This window comes from Toxorhynchites rutilus, chromosome 2, assembly GCF_029784135.1.
Source record: "Toxorhynchites rutilus septentrionalis strain SRP chromosome 2, ASM2978413v1, whole genome shotgun sequence".
Lineage (NCBI taxonomy): Eukaryota > Metazoa > Arthropoda > Insecta > Diptera > Culicidae > Toxorhynchites > Toxorhynchites rutilus.
The window spans coordinates 165,148,230-165,167,375 of NC_073745.1; the positions used below are offsets into that span (position 1 = coordinate 165,148,230).

Sequence of the window (19,146 nt, forward strand, 5' to 3'; positions counted from 1 at the left end):
TCGACAAAACATCCAAATTGGCCAGAGAACCAGTTCAAATTGACTTACCAGTTTTCGTGAACGCCACCAGAACTTGAGTTTGCGTTCTTTGGAACCACCGTGAATTTCACAATTTCACATTTTCATCAAAAATTATATTTTTATAAGATTGGCACTGTTGCCCCGTCAAGGTGGCACTCTTGCCCCGTACTGGAAAAATAAAACCAAAAACATCATTTTTGTAAATGAAACATTTTCATAGTAAACATGACTTTTGAACAATTTGATGCATAGCTAAATAGCCTAAATAGGAGTATAAATGAACAAACCAGCTCAAAAATGAAAAAAATATAACAAAAGAGCATTCAAAAACGCGTATTAGCTTAAGGTGGCACTCTTGCCCCGGGTTCCCCTACTAACATAGATAATAGGAAAAATTGTCAAAATATTGAACTCCTGGCCCCATCAGGCTAACGCCGTGTGAGCCTTGATAAAAATATATATTTTGGAAAAAAACTAGTAAGGAGGCTCAGTTATAAGTTAGGAATACGAACTGTACAATGAAATCAATAAAATGAATTTTACAGCTTCAAGCTGACTCAAAACTGAAAAAGGAGTTTGCTGATAGAAATTTCCGAAAGATGTCGCCAACAATACCTGTTTCTTTCCTTTTACTTGCCATTTTTATAAAAACGTTTTCAAACATCAGTAAAAAAACAAATACCAACACTGCCCAAACAGTGGTTGGGTGTTAACATTACACATTGACAAAAAAAGTACGCTAATTTGCAATGATCTTCCTTAGAAGGTTTGTTTGTTCGGTGAAATTTAAGGTGTTTACAATGCTTCAAATTGATTTTTTTTCATCTTTTAGGGTTAAATACTAAAAAAAAAAAAAAAAACACCTGGCTCTCTTCTCAAAATGATCTCTCTTTCCACGATTTTAAAATAATACGCTTGGACCGCGATGACAGATACGGAGGGGTACTATTGGGGATTAATAAGTGCCACCCATTTTTTAGAATTGAACTTCCACCTATTGGAGGGATCGAAGCTGTTGCTTGTCATGCAAACATCAGAGGCAAAGACCTCTGTATTGTCAGCTTGTATTGGCCTCCGAGAGCTGCGGTTAGCCGCAAGCAACTTGTTGACATGTGCTCGCTCCTTCCTGAGCCACGATTGATCTTGGGAGACTTCAACTCTCACGGAACTGCCTGGGGGGAACAGTACGACGACAATCGTTCATCGTTGATATATGACCTTTGTAACAGCTTCAATATGACCGTTTTGAATACTGGGGAAACAACACGTGTACCTAAACCCTTCCAATCCATGGTGGGATAGCCAATGTTCCAAGCTTTATCAGGATAAATCGAACGCATTTAAAGCTTTTCGAAAACGTGGAACCATTGAGAATTTTCAAACGTATTTGGACCTTGAAAATCAATTTAAAAACTTGATCAAAGGGAAAAAATGTGCTTATTGGCGATCTTTCGTGGGAGGTTTGTCACGAGAAACGTCAATGAAAAAATTATGGAAAGTGGCCCGAAACATGAGAAATCGCTCTTCATCGAATGAAAGCGAAGAAAATTCACATCGATGGATTTTTAAATTTGCACGGAAAGTTTGTCCCGATTCCGTTCCTGTGCAAAAAATTGTTCGAGATATACCACAAGATAGATGCGATCTTGATTCCGAGTTTTCGATGGTGGAATTCTCTCTTGCTCTCCTTTCTTGTAACAATTCGGCTCCAGGAACAGATAGAATTAAGTTCAACTTGTTGAAACACCTCCCTGATGTGGCGAAACATCGCTTATTGAATTTATTCAATCGGTTTCTGGAGCATAATATTGTTCCAGATGATTGGAGACAAGTGCGAATTATAGCTATTCAAAAACCCGGAAAACCTGCGTCCGACTTCAATTCGTACCGCCCAATAGCAATGCTGTCTTGTATACGGAAATTGTTGGAGAAAATGATCTTGTTTCGCCTTGATCGTTGGGTTGAAACGAATGGCTTACTCTCAGATACACAATATGGGTTCCGCAGGGGCAAGAGGACGAATGGTTGTCTTGCGTTGCTTTCTTCAGAAATTCAAATGGCTTACGCCGAAAAAAAACAAATGGCTTCAGTATTCTTGGACATAAAGGGGGCCTTTGATTCTGTTTCAATAGAGGTTTTGTCAGACAAATTACACTCTCGGGGTCTACCACCTCCATTGAATAATATGTTATATAACTTGCTTTGTGAGAAACATTTGAATTTTTCTCACGGAGATTCGGCAGTAAGTCGGGTCTCTTACATGGGCCTCCCTCAGGGCTCATGTTTAAGCCCCCTTTTGTACAACTTCTATGTAAGAGACATTGACAATTGCCTTACACAAAATTGCAGTTTAAGACAACTTGCAGATGATGGAGTAGTGTCTGTCGTAGGATCAAAAGAATCCGACCTCCAAGAACCCTTACAAGATACTTTGAACAATTTTTCAACCTGGGCCATTGGGCTAGGGATCGAATTCTCCACGGAGAAAACAGAGATGGTGGTTGTTTCTAAGAAGTATAGACCAGCAAAACCAAAGCTTCAACTTTTGGGTAAACCGATCACTCATGCTATGTCATTCAAGTATCTTGGGGTATGGTTCGACTCCAAATGTACTTGGGGGCCCATATTAGGTATCTGAGTAAAAAATGCCAACAAAGAATAAACTTTCTCCGTACAATTACCGGCACCTGGTGGGGAGCCCATCCCGAAGATCTTATAATGTTGTATCGAACAACTATTCTCTCAGTGATGGAGTATGGCAGTTTCTGTTTTCAATCCGCTGCCAAAACACACCTCATTAAACTCGAGCGAATTCAGTATCTTTGTCTCCGTATCGCGTTGGGATGTATGCCCTCAACGCATACCATGAGTCTCGAGGTTTTGGCAGGCCTACTCCCACTAAAAGATCGCTTCAATTTATTATCTCTTCGGTTCTTCATCCGGTTAGTCTTAGTAGTCTTAGCTCTGTCGAAGCTATCCGTTCAGTGAGGCCGGAAAAGCACTCGCCGTACTTCCTTGAGAGAATACTAGAAATTTTGAGTGCTTTATCCAAACGCTGTTATGTCATTACATTTGTCTGGGTACCTTCACATTGCTCAATTCCGGGTAATGAGAGGGCTGACTTATTAGCAAAGGTAGGCGCAATTGAAGGCGAAATTTATCAGCGTCAAATCGCCTTCAAAGAATTTTATTCTTTAGTTCGTAAAAATACCATCGCTAACTGGCAACGTAAGTGGAACGAAGATGAATTGGGTCGGTGGCTTCATTCGATTATCCCTAAGGTTAGCCTCAAACCATGGTTCAAAAGTCTGGACTTGAGTCGGGACTTTATTCGCACCTTCTCTCGACTCATGTCCAATCACTGTTCGTTAGACGCGCTACTCTTTCGTTTTAATCTTGCCGATGGCAATATCTGTGCTTGTGGCCAAGGTTACCACGACATCGAACACGTTGTTTGGTCGTGCGAGGTGTATCTTGTTGCCAGATCGAATTTAGAAAACTCTCTTCGGGCCAGAGGAAGGCAGCCCAATGTGCCGGTGAGAGATGTGTTGGCTCGGTTAGACCTTGATTACATGTCCCAAATATATGTCTTCTTAAAAGTTATCGATCTTCGTGTGTGATTTTCCTTATATCCTTATATTCTCCTTTTCCTTTTCCTTCGCGAGAAATTAAATCCCTTCTTACTAACAATAGAATAAGGTGAAATGTAAATACATATTAGATATAAGATAGGCTTAAGAATTGAGTATGATGAATGTGAGTGCGAATGTGAGTGTGAACATTGTCAACATATCCTTATATCCCTTCCTTTTCCTGAAAAAAATTTTACCCTTCTAAACTTGAGCAAACCGTAATCGGTTCTCTACTTCATTAACACTAGAATTAATGAAAAATGTTTATATATACTTGTAACAATACAGATAGGAGTTTGGCTCCTTTAAACTTATGTAACTGAGCCTGTAAAAATAAACGATTTAATAAAAAAAAATACTAAAAAAACTTCTCGCTGAATTTGATTGCGCTTATAGCTAGTTAAATGTGCAAGTAATCAATATGCATCAAAAGAATAAATGTTTTAAAAATATTTTGTACCAAATCAATGAAAAGTATCGTCAAGTAGCATGTGTACACCCAAATTTACTGTATATGATTGAATATGGTCAATACATCATGACACACGTGAGAAATCACGAATATCCAGACATATTCATTACATTTATTTGCAACGAAGAACGTAATCTACTACGAATTGACCTAACATTTGAATCGCTCAAACTCGTTAAATTCAATTGGAATTATTTCATAGAATTACTATCTGTAACCGCGAATGTACGGCTAGATTTCAGAAAGAAACGTGAATGTTCGAAATCAATGAAATCAAAAGTTCAATTCTGAATAGGACGAATTGCGCTGAGTCTCCTTGTATAATATGTTTTATAATCATTTACCTTTGCGCAGCAACAGCTGGCCATGGTTTGGCCAGCCAAACACATGGTTTCCTGGTGTCCAGTGGTTGCAAATGTCCATCAGGACAGAGAAAACTGAATCCTGTCGGGTCTGCCTCTGGCGGAAGTCCACTGAACTGCAATCGTACTCTTGTTATGCAATCACGAAAATAATTTCAGAACATGTAGCTTTAAACTTACACCAAAGTGACTACGAACGTCATCCAAACGAACCCAGGCAACTTCACCAGCGCCGCTTGTTAAGCAGTACAATGGTCCCCGACGACCCCAATGTTTATCACCGATTCCACATTGATATGGGTTATAGCATAACTGACATAGAGAAGGATATTTAGTTTCTGTAATAGAGAATATTATAGATATATTAACAAGGCAAAGAAATTATTATTTCAGCTGGAACATACTCAAAAGACGATCTTCGACGGGGTCCGAAACCCATGGGCCTGCCTTACAAGTTGGGCCGAAAAAGTTGGCTACCGCTTTTATTCTTGACTCTGTTGGTGACAAATCTTCTTCGCATTCTCGAGGAACTAATTTCGTTTCAAAATACTGGAAAAAGAGATTGGTAACAGGTGAAAATGATTAAATTGAGAACAACGATCACTCACATCAGCTAGCACTTCAGTCCAATGGTTTTGAATTCCATGACCAGGATGACAAAATTTGCTGCCCTTCAACTCTCTGGCTGTGTTTATGTGTGCCTCATTATCCACTACCGCAACAATTTGGTATTCAAAAAACTCTGAAACAGTAGTACAAATCAGTAAAAACCCAAAAGTGTTGATAAACTATTTGAAATACCGTTGTGAAAACGTAATTCGCTGGTGACTAATATCTCCGCACCAATCCATCTTGCGGCTAGTAGATCCTCAGGCGAAAAAACAGTGAAATGCGCTGTTCCTTTTTGAATTTTTCTCAAGCAATCTAATCTATCTAAGCCATAAACGCATTCAATGTCCGATTTTGCCTCCAATGTTGGGCAATTTTGAGCACCTTTCTTGTACAGACCAGTTCCTTCAACTACGCATATCCTTACTGTGAATTCAATCAATAAAAACAAATGATAATTGAAGGAAATTGACATGACAAAAACCAAGGAGAGAATTCGTTTAAAGTGATCATTTAATCGTATAACGATAATTCTGATTTTACTTTACCTAAATATTTCGATAATTATTACAAACTTGAAAGAGTAGGTAGGAAATGCATTTTCTAAATACGAGGAACGTTTTTGCCGGGGATTGTGAAACGAATTATTGAGAAATTTGGCAAAGTATGTTCCCTGGAGGATCTGCCGAAAAGTTGACGTAAACCCGATTCTAGGGCCCCATATTGGACCAAAAAATTGTGGAATATATTCGTAATTATCGATCTGCCTCTATTCGTGACTTGGCCAAGAAATTTTGTACCAGCATTGGAATGATCCAGCGGATTAAGATAAGACATCATTTGCAAACATACAAGAATAAAGTACCCAAACAAACTCCAGAATAGCAACATCGTGCTGAAACGAGGGCTCGAAAGTTTTATGAGCGTATTACGACGACGAGACGTATGTCAAAGAGGACTCCAGAACGCTGTCAGAGCCTCAGTTTCACACTAAATCAGTTGAGGAGTAGGGTTACCATAATAAAATCTGTGTTTTCGATCTGAAAAAATCTTTTTATCTTAGTTTTGTCCCAGAAAATCTGTATTGAAATCTGTATAACACTTCTATAACTATAAGTCGAATTTTAAGCATATTCTTGGATTTAGTACAACTAATTGGTATAGTTATTATTGATTTGACGATGTAGATCAAAATCCTGTCAGGAACTTATGAGGAGTGATGGGACGAATAGCAGATGTAGCTTACAAACAGTATGAGTCATTTGAAAAGCTTAAACGAGGAGTACCCTCTGCGTTGAACAAGATACACACTACAACATAGCGCAGCATGGTCGCAATCACCCCGAATGGGTTATTTGAACTGATTGAGAACTAAAGATGACCTACGAATTCGAAACTTATCGTAATTCATGTGAAATTAACGTTAATTTTGTAAAGGAGTGAAAATTTTTCCATCTGGTTCTATAGTTATGAAACACTGGAATTTTAGTTTTCTGATTGTTTCGCACCTGAACACAATAAACAATAAAGTTGAAATGGCCAGTCTCATAAATGAAGATAGTTTGTATTCTATATTGTATTCTACACTATATACTTCAATTCAACCGACGTTTTATATATCTCTGGAAACTCAGAAAAAATGAATGGTTCTATAGTTGTGAAACGCAGTGTAGGTAGTGTAATTCAAGAACGAGACTATCACGTATGAAAAAGGGTCATAAAGTTGTTATGAAGACATGTGCTTACGATACGGATAGTTTCTGAAAGAACTTTTCCATTCAAAAAAAATTAATTGGGTTTGTTTTTCATAGAAATTTATTTTCTTTAATTGAATCTTCGTCGTGGAACCATTTGACGACTCATTTTAGAGTTTTTTTTTGTACTGAGCATTACTGTCGAAAAATGGTATACGAAAACTTAAGTAAACATTCTGGACAGTATGATTCAACCTTCCAAGATTTGTGATGTACGGTTTGGTTTCAGAAATGTATCAATAGTTCGCAAATCTAGTCTCTTTCGTCCTTTTGTTTCATTCACATTCAATGTGGGTTGATGAAGAAATTGGTGAAACTCCTCAATACAGTGTGGCATTTATATCAATGTCTCCGCTAGAAATACTAGAGTTGATTTCTCGGAACTCGTTTTCCTGATGATTTCATTTTTTTAAAGATAAAAAAATTTCTGTAGACCTTCCTGCAAAGACGAAAGTTTTCAGAACAGTCAGAGGGGTTCTCCGTAGCCACATTGGTTGCGCGTTCGCTTAATAAGCAATCGATCGTGAGTTCAAAACTCAGGGCCATCATTTGACCATCTTTGTGTTGTGACAGAATAACTACGTCCACGCAACAATCATCAGCGATGGAGATCGATCCACGGTCGAAATAAGATCGATTCATCCATACAATTGATCTGCTCTGCAAGACACATCGGGCTGCTGTTTTATAAATAACTCAAAAATGATCAATCAACCGTCTCCGCTGACCGGTCTAACTGGATAATGGAAGAACAGGAGGAAAACTCTTACGCCTAAATGGCTACTGTGTAAATATGTGCATCATATGCAATAATGGTTGTTTAGTTGTCGATTAAATCTGAAAGGTGCTAGTGTGGCAAACCATTTGCACATGTGGCTTGCGATTTTCTACTTGTCTCACAAAGGGGAACATAAATTCTCAAACTTATTTGCTTATTTGCGAATGCTTGAAGAAGAGATTCCTTCTATTGTTTAGAAAACATAATCTGCCTCCTCTATTTTGGCCAGATTCGACAGTGACTCATTACTCCAAATCTACTCCCCAGTGGTTTTCGGAAAACAACTTTACGCAGGGGAGGTGCGGTTAAAGACAGTCAGGGTAAGATGAGCAGGTGGTTGATTTTTTTCTGTTAATGAGAACTTTTTCTACATGTTATTCTACAATATTTAAATCATCCTATGACAATGAATCCTGATCAAAAGTAGAAAAGAGAAACAAAAAATTAAAACATGCATGATTCCACGTGTGGATGTAACTTTTGCGGCTCCGGTATTAAGCATTTTTAGTGGTTTAATTTCAAAATTTAAATGACTGATGGTTATATTTCGGTTTGTGAGTTAACGAAGAAGCGATATTAGTTATGCACACGGAAAAGTAAATTCATGTGTGAGTGGAAAATTTAAAATATTGAAATAATTCTACTGGTGGGGTTGAAATAGACATGTTGAGATCACATCCAATGCATGATATGGAAAGATTATTGAACTCTTTTTTCTATTGCTTTCTCTTTTTGTTCCATTTCAGTTACTTGACCCACATACACTGAGAGAGAGCGATATTATTCCTCTCCCGAGCGATAAAATTCTACGCTTCGAATATTATAGACCTGTCCATATTCCCCCACTACATGTCCATATTACCCGCATCAGTAAAAATGTTCTACTTTTCGGCTTGTTTCAATTTCACTACAGAACATTGGAAAACAGATTTTTATAAAATATTTGGGCAACTATTTAGAAAAACAGTATGTTGAATTGTAAGAAACAGTTTTGGGAAACATGGGTTTCCGGAGATACAAATTATAGTTCTTCTTAACATGTCCGTCTTACCCCCACTTCCTGTAAGTCGAAATCAACACTTCGAATTGTTCCCAACTATGATCAGTCGAACGTTATTGAGCAATTAACAAGAGCATATTCAATAAGGATGGTGTAGTGTCTCGGAACATGTCAGACTTCAGGTAGAATTGGCCAGCAGCATCCAGGAAGTGCACGAAGGCTACTGTGCAAAATTTGATGGTAGGTGTCAAATCGATGGTACGTTTATTTTACAGAAATCAACGATCTGCGTAAATTATTCACAGACAGACAGTAGCTGTCTGTCAACACGAAAAGTAATGATAAAACGCGTTTAACCTAAATTTTCAACAACAAGATTAATTGACTATTTTAAGTAGGGGAAGTTGGGAGAAGACGTCCACCCGCGGTAAAACGGCGACTCTCTAGATTATTGAAAAAATCAACTATTTTTCCCTCTCATTGCTCGATTCCGGGGAATGAGAAAGTGGACTCGCTAGCTAAGGTGGGCGCTTCAGAAGGCACACTATTTGAAAGGCAAATTGCCTATAATGAATTTTTTCACATTCCTCGACAGGACACACTCGTTAGTTGGCAGCGCATGTGGAGTGAAGATGAGTTCGGTCGTTGGTTACACACGATTATCCCTAAGGTCTCGACGAGTGCATGGTTCAAGGGATTGAATGTAGGTCGTGATTTCATTCGCGTGATATCTCGGCTTATGTCCAATCACTACAACCTAAACGCGCATCTCTATCGCATTGGGCTCGCAGCAAACAATCTTTGTGATTGTGGCGATGGCTACCACGACATCGAGCATGTTGTCTGGTCGTGTATCCGGTTCCATGCTGCTCGCTCTAAGCTCTCTAGAGCACTGAGAGCACAAGTCAGACAATCGGATATCCCCGTCCGGGATATCTTAGGTAGCCGGGATCCTGATCTTCTGCTTCATCTATACCTGTTCCTCAGAAACGCCGATGTCAACGTTTAATGATGTTTCCTTCGTTGTGTCCCCGTTTCATATCCCTCCTATCCAATCGATAAACTTTTACTTAGTCGCGGCAATACATACACACACTCTTTACAGATGCACGGGCCGAAGGTTGTGCAGTCCACTGATCATTCAACAAGAGCCAAAGGTTGTACCGCTCATGACAACTCTACACGAGATGATGATTGCGCCGGCTAGTGACCATTCTATCTTGGATTCCTCGAGTCGAGAAAGACGCACCACGCTAGATATGGGGTACAGACTAGGAGGGCGTTGCTGATTAATGGTCAGCTGCATCCCAATAGGAAGTATCCCGTATCAGGCACACGTACAGAGCATCGAAGACTGCAACATACCAATTATGAGAACACTTGTAATACTAACCTCGAGCCAACCGCGAGTAATCGGTTACATATTACTAACATAGTTGTAAGACAAAAATTGTCAAAATATTGAACTCCCGGCCCCGTTAGGCTGACGCCATATGAGCCTTAATAAAATATATATTTTGGATAAAAAAAAAAAAAAAAGTCAAATATGCGCCGTTTTGTTCGCAAACTTGTTGCCATTTAGAAGGCAACTTCATTATCACCCCTTATAAACCCCCCCCCCCTCTTTTTTGCAAAAAAAAACTCAGACAGCAAGTTTTCTCAAGCCTCTTTTGAGGCCTACTTAGTATCACCAAGAGCGTTTCGCATGGACCGGAAGAGATGATAATCACTTGAAGCCAGGTCCGGACTATACGGTGGGTGTAATAGGACATCCCATCCGAGCTCCCGTAGCTTCTGGCGGTCATCAAAGATGTGTGAGGCCGAGCGTTGTCCTGGTGGGAAACAACATCATTCCTATTGATAATTTCTGACCGCTTCTGGTCAATCGCCTGCTTCAAACGGTCAAGCTGCTCACAGTAGAGAACCGAGTTGAGGGTCTGGCCATAGTTGAGCAGCTCATAGTGGATGATTCTCTTCCAACCCCACCAAACACACAGCAAAACCTTTCTGGCCGTCATTCCGGGCTTGGCGATGGTTTGGGCCGGCTCACCGCGCTTCGACCACAACTTTTTTCGCTTTAGGTTGTCGTACGTGATCCACTTTTCATCGCCAGTCACCATCTTCTTCAAAAATGGGTCGAGTTCGTTCCGTTTCAGCAGTGCATCGCAGGCGTTGATTCGGTCTAAAAGATTTTTTTACGTCAACTCGTGTGGCGCCCATACATCCAGCTTTTTTTGAAATCCAATCTTCTGCAAATGGTTCCAAACGATTTTATGGTCTATACCCAGTTCCTGGCCAATCGAGCGAGTGCTCACATGCCGTTCTACTTGGATGATTTCAACGATTTTATCGGTTTCCACGACGATTGGCCTACCAGTACGGGATGTATCTTCGACAGCCACTACACTAAAGGGTGTGTCACATCAAATTGCATCACGGAAAAAACGCTGTAGAAATTTAATTTTTAGGAATTATATCTTCAGCTTTCGCTTTAAAATCAGATAAGAGTGTATAGATCACGTTGGCCATGCTTCACTGTCAATTTTTCGTAAATTTGGAAAAATGTCGTCGAACGAAAAAGAGCGTCGTGAATTAATCCTGTACACTCATTTCGAGAATCCGGAGTTGTCACATCGGGACATCGGTAAGATGCTGGGAATCGTCCAATCCACGGTCAGCAGAGTACTAAAACGATACTTCGAGAACCTAACCATCGACCGGAAGGTGAAGAACGGCAAAAATGGATGCTCCGTCAGTGAAAAAGATCACAAGCGCGTAGTTAAGCAGTTTAGACGTGATCCGAGAAGTTCGGTCCGGGATGTCGCCAATAAGCTGAATTTGTCGAGTTCATTCGTCCAGCGAACCAAGCAGCGGGAGGGCCTGCGTACATACAAGGTTCAGAAGGCTCCAAACCGCGACGAAAGGCAAAACATGGTGGGGAAGACGCGAGCCCGGAAGCTGTACAGCGAAATGCTGATGAAGCCGCATTGCCTGGTAATGGACGACGAAACCTACGTCAAAGCGGACTTTCGTCAGCTGCCGGGTCTGTTGTTCTTCTCCGCAGAGGACAAATTCAGCGTTCCGGAGGAGATTCGCATACAGAAACTATCCAAGTTTTCCAAAAAGTACATGGTGTGGCAAGCGATCTGCTCTTGCGGAAAGCGGAGCGCCCCCTTCGTGATGACCGGCACGGTAAACGGGCAGGTTTACCTTAAGGAGTGCCTACAGAAGCGCTTACTACCACTATTGAAGCAGCACGAGGGCCCGACCATCTTCTGGCCGGATCTCGCTTCGTGCCACTATTCAAAGGACTTGTTGTAGTGGTACGAAGCCAACGGGGTCACCTTCGTGCCAAAGGAAATGAACCCGCCCAACGCGCCGGAGCTTTGCCCAATAGAGAAATATTGGGCGATTATGAAGCAGGCCCTCCGGAAGAACCCAAAAGTTGTCAAATCGGAGGCGGACTTCAAGAGAAAATGGATTTCTGTTCAAAAAAAACTACAACCTGACGTTGTACAGAACCTTATGGACGGGGTAAAGAGGAAGGCATACGGGCTTGGGCTCGAAGTATGAAAAATGGGAAATGCCAAAAGTTGTTTAATAGTTTTTATTTTACTGTCTAAAAATTTCAAAAGGATCGGTCTACTGGGCGAATTTCTACAGCGTTTTTTCCGTGATGCAATTTGATGTGACACACCCTTTAGAACGAAATCGATGAAACCAACGCTGTGCTGTGCGAATCGTTACAGCATCGGGTTCATAAACTACACGAATTTTTTCGGCCGCCTTCGTTGCTGTTTTACCTCGCAGGTAGTAAAAACGTAAAACATGTCGAATTTCTCGCTTGGTGGACTCCATCTTTGACGCGCTATAACTTGAGACTGAAAAGGATAATCACAACACTATCAAAACTTGTAGCACAGATTGTCGTCTTCAAATAGCCGTATAGTATGACCCGATGCGATAAGTACACCACAAGATATGTTTAAGTGTTGCCATATATTGACAATATACGACATTTCTTTTTCCCCAACCCAATATATATGGCGCCATTCAGCGACGTAGTGTGCGGGTGGCAAACCCGACATTTTCCGGGGGGTGCTGACCCTTTGGGGCGCCAAAATACAAGAATTTTCGAAAGCAATTTTTTCCCCGAATTATATTTCATCTTTCAATTGAGTAGAAAGACATCCATCATGAGTAGTTGCTTCTTTCCGTACATGAAACCAATAACCTCTCTTTTATTTTCGAGAAATTGGAACACTCAACATCATATTACACAAATACTCTTTTGATTTTTCCGTTACGCATGCCTGGGCGCCTCTCCGTGCTATGCAATGTTTTACAATTATTTAGGCAATAACACGTTAAAGGAATGTGTTCCTTGTTAAAATTGAATAGGATTTTCAAAAGAAATTTGATAGAGTAGGCACCTAAGTGTAATTATAGTGATAAATTTGAAAAAAAGTGACATTTTTTGGGGCGCCATTTTCATAGTTTGCCAGGGGCGCTGTCTACCCTCACTACGCTGCTGGCTCCATCTTGTGGTGGCGGTCATTCAGAATTTGAATTTTTCATAAAAATCCGTGTTCCATATCGATGGGGTTCTGTCAAAATATGTAATCCGCCATTTTGTAGTGGCCACCATCTTAGACTTGCATTTTTCACGAATAACTGTGTTCTATTAGTCAAATTAGTCAAGCCCATATTGATTATTAAATTTTATCATACAAATTATTCAAAATTCCGACCTAAAAATAAGAAAAATCAAAAAATAAAATACTCCGGATATTCGAATCCCGGATAATCGAGTCTCCGGATATTCGAATCCGACCTGTACTTAGTTGATATTTCCATGCCGGATAACACGAACCCAAACCCCCGGCATGATAATGTGGGACGCTAACCACTCGGCCACGAGAGCACATACGGTAAATATCTGAAAATATGAAATATAACCCATAAGTTTGTAACGTCATGCAATTTTTTGTGCATGAAATCGAAGTAATTCGGGACAATCGATGTTCGCTTGCATAAGATCAAACGAAAAAAGAGCCTTAATTGTACTATGCAGAAAGCATAGTTGATTCGAAACCACGTGCTTGCATCGTTCTTCATTGCTGGGAAGTTTATAAAAAGATGACGTAAAAAGAAGCGAACAAATTTGGACTCGATACGTTGGATGCTGTTTTGGTAACATGAGCCCTAAAGTATGAAAGAGCAACACTTCACTGAGTTGTATGGTATGAAAAATGAATCAAGAGCCCTATACATTTTAGAAATAGCGAACGTTTATAGAGAATTCGATTTTATTATAGAAAAAGGGAAATAAATCAAAATGTAACTTGGATTTTTTTTCTCATTTTTTGCCGTCAAGAGTCAGATAAAAAATAAGAAAGAAAAACAAGTCTTTCGAATCATTAATGCAACTAGAATGCAAAAGTTACTCTAACACTCCTTCGATACCGGGTTTAACAATTGTGATTTTCAACAATCGATATTTTATCTGAATCCAAATGAATCGTTTGTTTGAGAAACCCCATAAACCCCAATTTTATCAAAATTTACTTTCTGGCAGTTTTTAATTCCTTGAAACCTAAGTCCTTAGCCTAAATCGAAAAAAAAATTTCAGAAAAAGTAGAAAACATAACGGAATGCCTTCTGATTTGGATTGTGACCCAGACATGACCGCGAGATGTAAGCATGGTGTTCGGCGGACAACAAAATACAAAGCGGAAGTTTAAAAAAAGCAAGAGTCAAGGAAATGGCGGTGGAAAAGTATCACATACGTGATGCCAATAGATCCTCTATCTTACTCTCTACAACGTATTATTATTTTCTTATGCATTAAGAGTAAAACAAATAATATTTATCCCCCCCCCCTGCCCCCTTCTTCAATGCAGAGCAGAGCAAATACATAAAATTGGATTGAATCACCTCAAAACCGCTAAATACACCCTAAGTCCACCATTTTGAAAGGGTTATATTTTAATCTTAAACATTTATATTGATGATAAAGTGGTTTCACATAAGTGGAATGTTTTGAATCGTTTTAAGACAACTTTATGTTGTTCTTCCTATATGTAATTTCAATACTCAGGCTACATTGATTATAAATATTTAAAAAAATATGCGGATAAACATCTACATGCTGCAAGTATTAGAAACATATCAATCATTTTTTTTAATACATGTGTTTCGAAAACAGTTCAAAATTTTTCATGTGTTCAACAGTGTCAATCATCATTCAAACAACCTCCTTGATTTCCAGATTTCGTCAGACAAGATTTCTAGAATTTTCTAGTTACAATTATTTATCACTACTTTATCTAAATTTTAAAAATTCATAAAATTCGTTCAACTTTTTAATGTTCGACCATCCCTCTAAGATTTTTCACTACTAGGATAATCTAGCAATTCAATTAAAATTAAATACAGGTCGGACTCGATTATTTATAGTCGACCATTTTTTTTTCAATATTTTTTTTTCAAATACTATACATCGAATCTCAAGAAAACAATTTTTTCATTAATGTATGATTGGCAAACATTTATTGAAAAATAGCTTTTTTGTGATTCGATTATGTATTGGATTCGAAAATCAACGTTGAAAGTGAAATTGCGATTATATATAATCGAGTCCGACCTGTAGCTACTATGATCTCGAAATAATTTGTGTTCAACCCTTGTGCCATAAAATTCTGGCACTTCACGAGAAACTCGCCATCTGGTGTTGATGAAACTTTAACATACGTTCTTACAAAAAAATCAAAATCACATGGAAAGGGAAAATTAAACAGCCATTCCATGCTAAACCGATATAGTGGTTCTTAGATTTTGGTTAAAAATTGGTAGTTTTTTTCCTTATTGCAAAATATTAGACCCGTTTTTCTATTTTTTTATTAGGGTGTCCATTTCCATTTTAGGGTGGTCCGAAAAACCAATTTTTCCCCCTTTTTTTCAAAAATGACTTTTAATTTTTTTTTTTCTGTATTATAGTGATTTTCAACACATTTTGGCTGGTTCGTCACTTTTAACTTCCATTTTTGGAAGAATGTCGGGAGTGAGAATTGAACTCGTGTCCTTGAGCGTGAGAGGTACGGATGTTACCACTACGCCAGATCGCCTCCAACTTTTCATAATATTTATAACTTTTGAACTACTGGGCCAGTGTTGCCGCACGCACAGATTTATCTGGAATGGTATAGATATTATCGTTATTTTTAGTACAGATTCTGTACGGTACAGAGTACAGATTTTCGTCAAGAAGTACAGATTGGTACAAATTTTTTCCACGCGTGAAATTTCTTACATTTGAACAAAGCAATATTGAGGTACCGTTCTGAATCATATTTCGGACGCTTAAGGCATATGATGCAGAAAACAGATCTCAACTTTATGCGCAGGTATTATTTGGTTTGGTTTGGATATAAATTAATTCAATATGCTTTTAAGCTGCTTAATTTGGTACCTATTTGATTGAAAACATAAAACAATCATCGAATAAAATGCTTTTCAAATCAAGCGAATAAGAATCAAACTTCGGACACAATTTATAAAAAAATCAAATTTCAGACAGATTGAATTTGAAATTTTGGACACTTTATTTTGTAATTTTTTGAACGAAAATTATATTACACTTGATTTTTTTTATCTGTATTATAGTGATTTTCAACTCATTTGGCTGGTTCGTCACTTTTTACTCCCATTTTTTGGAAGAATGTCTTGAGTGAGAATTGAACTCGTGGCTTTTAGCGTGAGAGGCATGGATGTTGCCACTACGCCAGATCGCCTCCCTATCACACTTGATTATATTTTATAGTCAACTGGGAAACACTTACCAAGCAATCACAGTAACCTGATAACGATGATGAAAAGTAATGAAACACGAGAGAAATTTTAATATTGATGAAGAGGTAAATTCTACGTTATCACGCTAAGCAAACGTGAAACACAAACAATAATGAGTGGATTTTGGATGGATTTTTTCCAACTATGTAATAATTAAAATGTTATTCTCAAATGAAGTGATAGTGAAACCAAGGGATTACTCTAAAGAAGCAATTATGATATTAATTTTATAGTTATATCATCAGTGCTTCAAGCATTTCAAGATATTAGAACAAAGTGTCCGAAATATGATGTTGTCCGAAATATGATTCAGAACGGTACATGACGACTTTTACATCACAGTATCGCTTGGTACTGCTGATCATAAAAGCATTTACAATGCAATGATTGATCATTTTCATAAGGACGGAATTCTTTACAAGGATCGTCTGAAAGGATTCGCGTCAAACGGTGCGACGTATGTTTTGCCCCAGATCAACAGATTGAATCGTTTGTTCCAGGCTGAAAAATCGGAATTCACGATGCTACATTAAGATAAAATTACTTCGTAAGGAAATCATAATTTCAGAAAATAAAATTTTCATGTGCAAGAATGGTGGACAAAAATTGGATGCCTAAAAAGAATTGACGGCATCGCTCGCATTTCGGCGCTTAACGTCTTGTCCTTAACGTTCTCACTATGCCTCACTCCTCAGCAACTGTCAAGCGATTTTTTTCTGAATATAATCAGAACAAAAATAAGCTCCAAAATCGGCTCAGCAACGATACGATGAACGCTATTTTGAGGTCAAAAGATTTGGTCAAACATCGTGGCGGCAGCTCGAAAATTTTAATAAATGATAGTATGCAATCTCATTCGTCTTCCTAAGTTCGAAGCCGCCGGACGCATATATATATCGTTATCGAGCAAGGAAGTGATACCGTTATTCTCGTGGCTGGTGAAGTGATCATCGCATCCTAACGGGATTCCCTATATTGCGAGTGGATTGTATCGAAGCAATCACAACAAGCGGGAAGAAGAAGGCCTGCACCGCGGGCGCTGTGTGCTGGCGAATTTGTCGCCTCTCGTGATCGACACCATCATCGTGCTGTGTTGCGATACACCGGTTCAGCTGTACTGAACGATTGACACGCGATTCGAGTTGGAAACCATTGGATCCGCACTGGGTGCAAAATAAGTATTATTAATTTCATTAGGTTAAGGTTATTAGGTTATGAAAAAATAAAAAAAAATTGAAAATTAATCAAAAAATGTAATCTGCCACTTTAAATGGCAGATGAAGGAGGAACCGTTGACATGGAGATTGAATCCACTGTCTACCCCCCTACGGGAGCTGGAAAATCGCTTAAACGCGTTCCCCCCTCGGAAGATATCTCTTTAGAGGAAAAGTTAATCCACCTGAACAAGCCCCCCTCAAAAAATTTGCAAACCTTTCCTCTTCACCCCCCCCCCCCAATCTCCCGCTTCCGCTCAACTCCCGAACTTGCCTCCCAGCCCTACTGATCCCGCTCCCGCTCAACAATCGACCTCGTCCTCCCCCACAGTTGCTTCCTCTCCCCGTATCAAGGTCTATCCAGAAGATGCACCTGGATCTGGCCCATGGATTGTTTTCTTCCGGCCCAAACCAAAGGGAAAATCCCTCAATGTCATCCAAATTTCGAAAGATCTGGCAAGATATTACTCTTCCGTGGTTGAAATTTCCAAGTTTAGACCGAACAAACTGCGTGTTGTCGTGGCTAATCGGAAGCACGCTAACGATATTGTTGTCGGCAATAGGTTTGTTATAGAATATCGCGCCTACGTGCCCTGCCATAACGTAGAAATTTCGGGGGTGATTACGGAAACGGGTCTGACGAGCGAAATAATAAAAAAAGGGAGATGGTAGATTTAAACAGCTCCCTTTGAAACAAATTAAAATTTTGGACTGCCATCAACTAGGAAAAGTTTCCCAGAATGGGGAAGAAAAAAAGTTCACGCCGTCCGACTCGTTTCGAGTAACTTTTGCTGGTTCCGCCCTCCCTGACTACGTTATGGTGGATAAATTAAGACTTCCAGTGCGACTCTTCGTGCCAAAGCCCATGACTTGCAACAAATGCAAGTCAGTTGGTCATACAGCAGACTATTGCGCCAACAAGGAGCGCTGTGCCACTTGCGGAGAGCAACATGAGGGGAAATCCTGCAGTGCGACTGAGCATAAATGTCCATATTGCGGGGGATCCCCACATGAGCTCTCAGCTTGTGAAACTTATAAGAGTCGCTGGGATAAACAGAAGCGCTCTTTGAAGGAACGCTCGAAACGCTCTTTTGCGGAAATTTTGAAGGGCGCTTATCCACCGGCTCAAGAACAGCAACCAATCAACACACAAAATGCCTTCGCCACGTTGCCCGTTGACGAAATGGAAGCGGACACAGCTAACGGGGGCACACCGTTCATTTTCCAAGGGAATCCCCGGCGCAAAAATGTGACCACTCTCAAAGTTCAAGGACAAGTCCCTCCGGTGACAACCCCTGTTAGCTTGCCTAAAAAATCGAGTGCAGCGGACAAGCAAAATCAGGTTCCTCCTGGCTTCCGTGGCAATAGTTCATCTTCGAACGACCCAGCACTCGAGGGGACATCAAAAACCCCAACTGTCCCTATTTTTCCGTCCAGTTCAACTTCCCAATCG

At 39.6% G+C, this 19,146-nt stretch overlaps 2 protein-coding genes across 12 annotated transcripts in view; one reads left to right on the forward strand and one right to left on the reverse strand.

Moving 5' to 3' along the window:
* LOC129767200 (uncharacterized) overlaps window positions 1-19,146 on the forward strand; it is a 71,399-nt gene that overhangs the window by 5,036 nt on the left and 47,217 nt on the right. The window lies entirely within an intron of this gene.
* LOC129767201 (transferrin) overlaps window positions 1-19,146 on the reverse strand; it is a 33,994-nt gene that overhangs the window by 4,833 nt on the left and 10,015 nt on the right. For all 10 annotated transcript variants that reach the window (XM_055767851.1, XM_055767850.1, XM_055767843.1 and 7 more), the window contains exons 3-7: window positions 5,289-5,522; window positions 5,096-5,229; window positions 4,892-5,036; window positions 4,668-4,825; window positions 4,470-4,603 (exon numbers count right to left, since the gene is read on the reverse strand). In XM_055767851.1, the coding sequence (XP_055623826.1) occupies window positions 4,470-4,603; window positions 4,668-4,825; window positions 4,892-5,036; window positions 5,096-5,229; window positions 5,289-5,522 (805 nt within the window). The remainder of the gene's footprint in view (window positions 1-4,469; window positions 4,604-4,667; window positions 4,826-4,891; window positions 5,037-5,095; window positions 5,230-5,288; window positions 5,523-19,146) is intronic.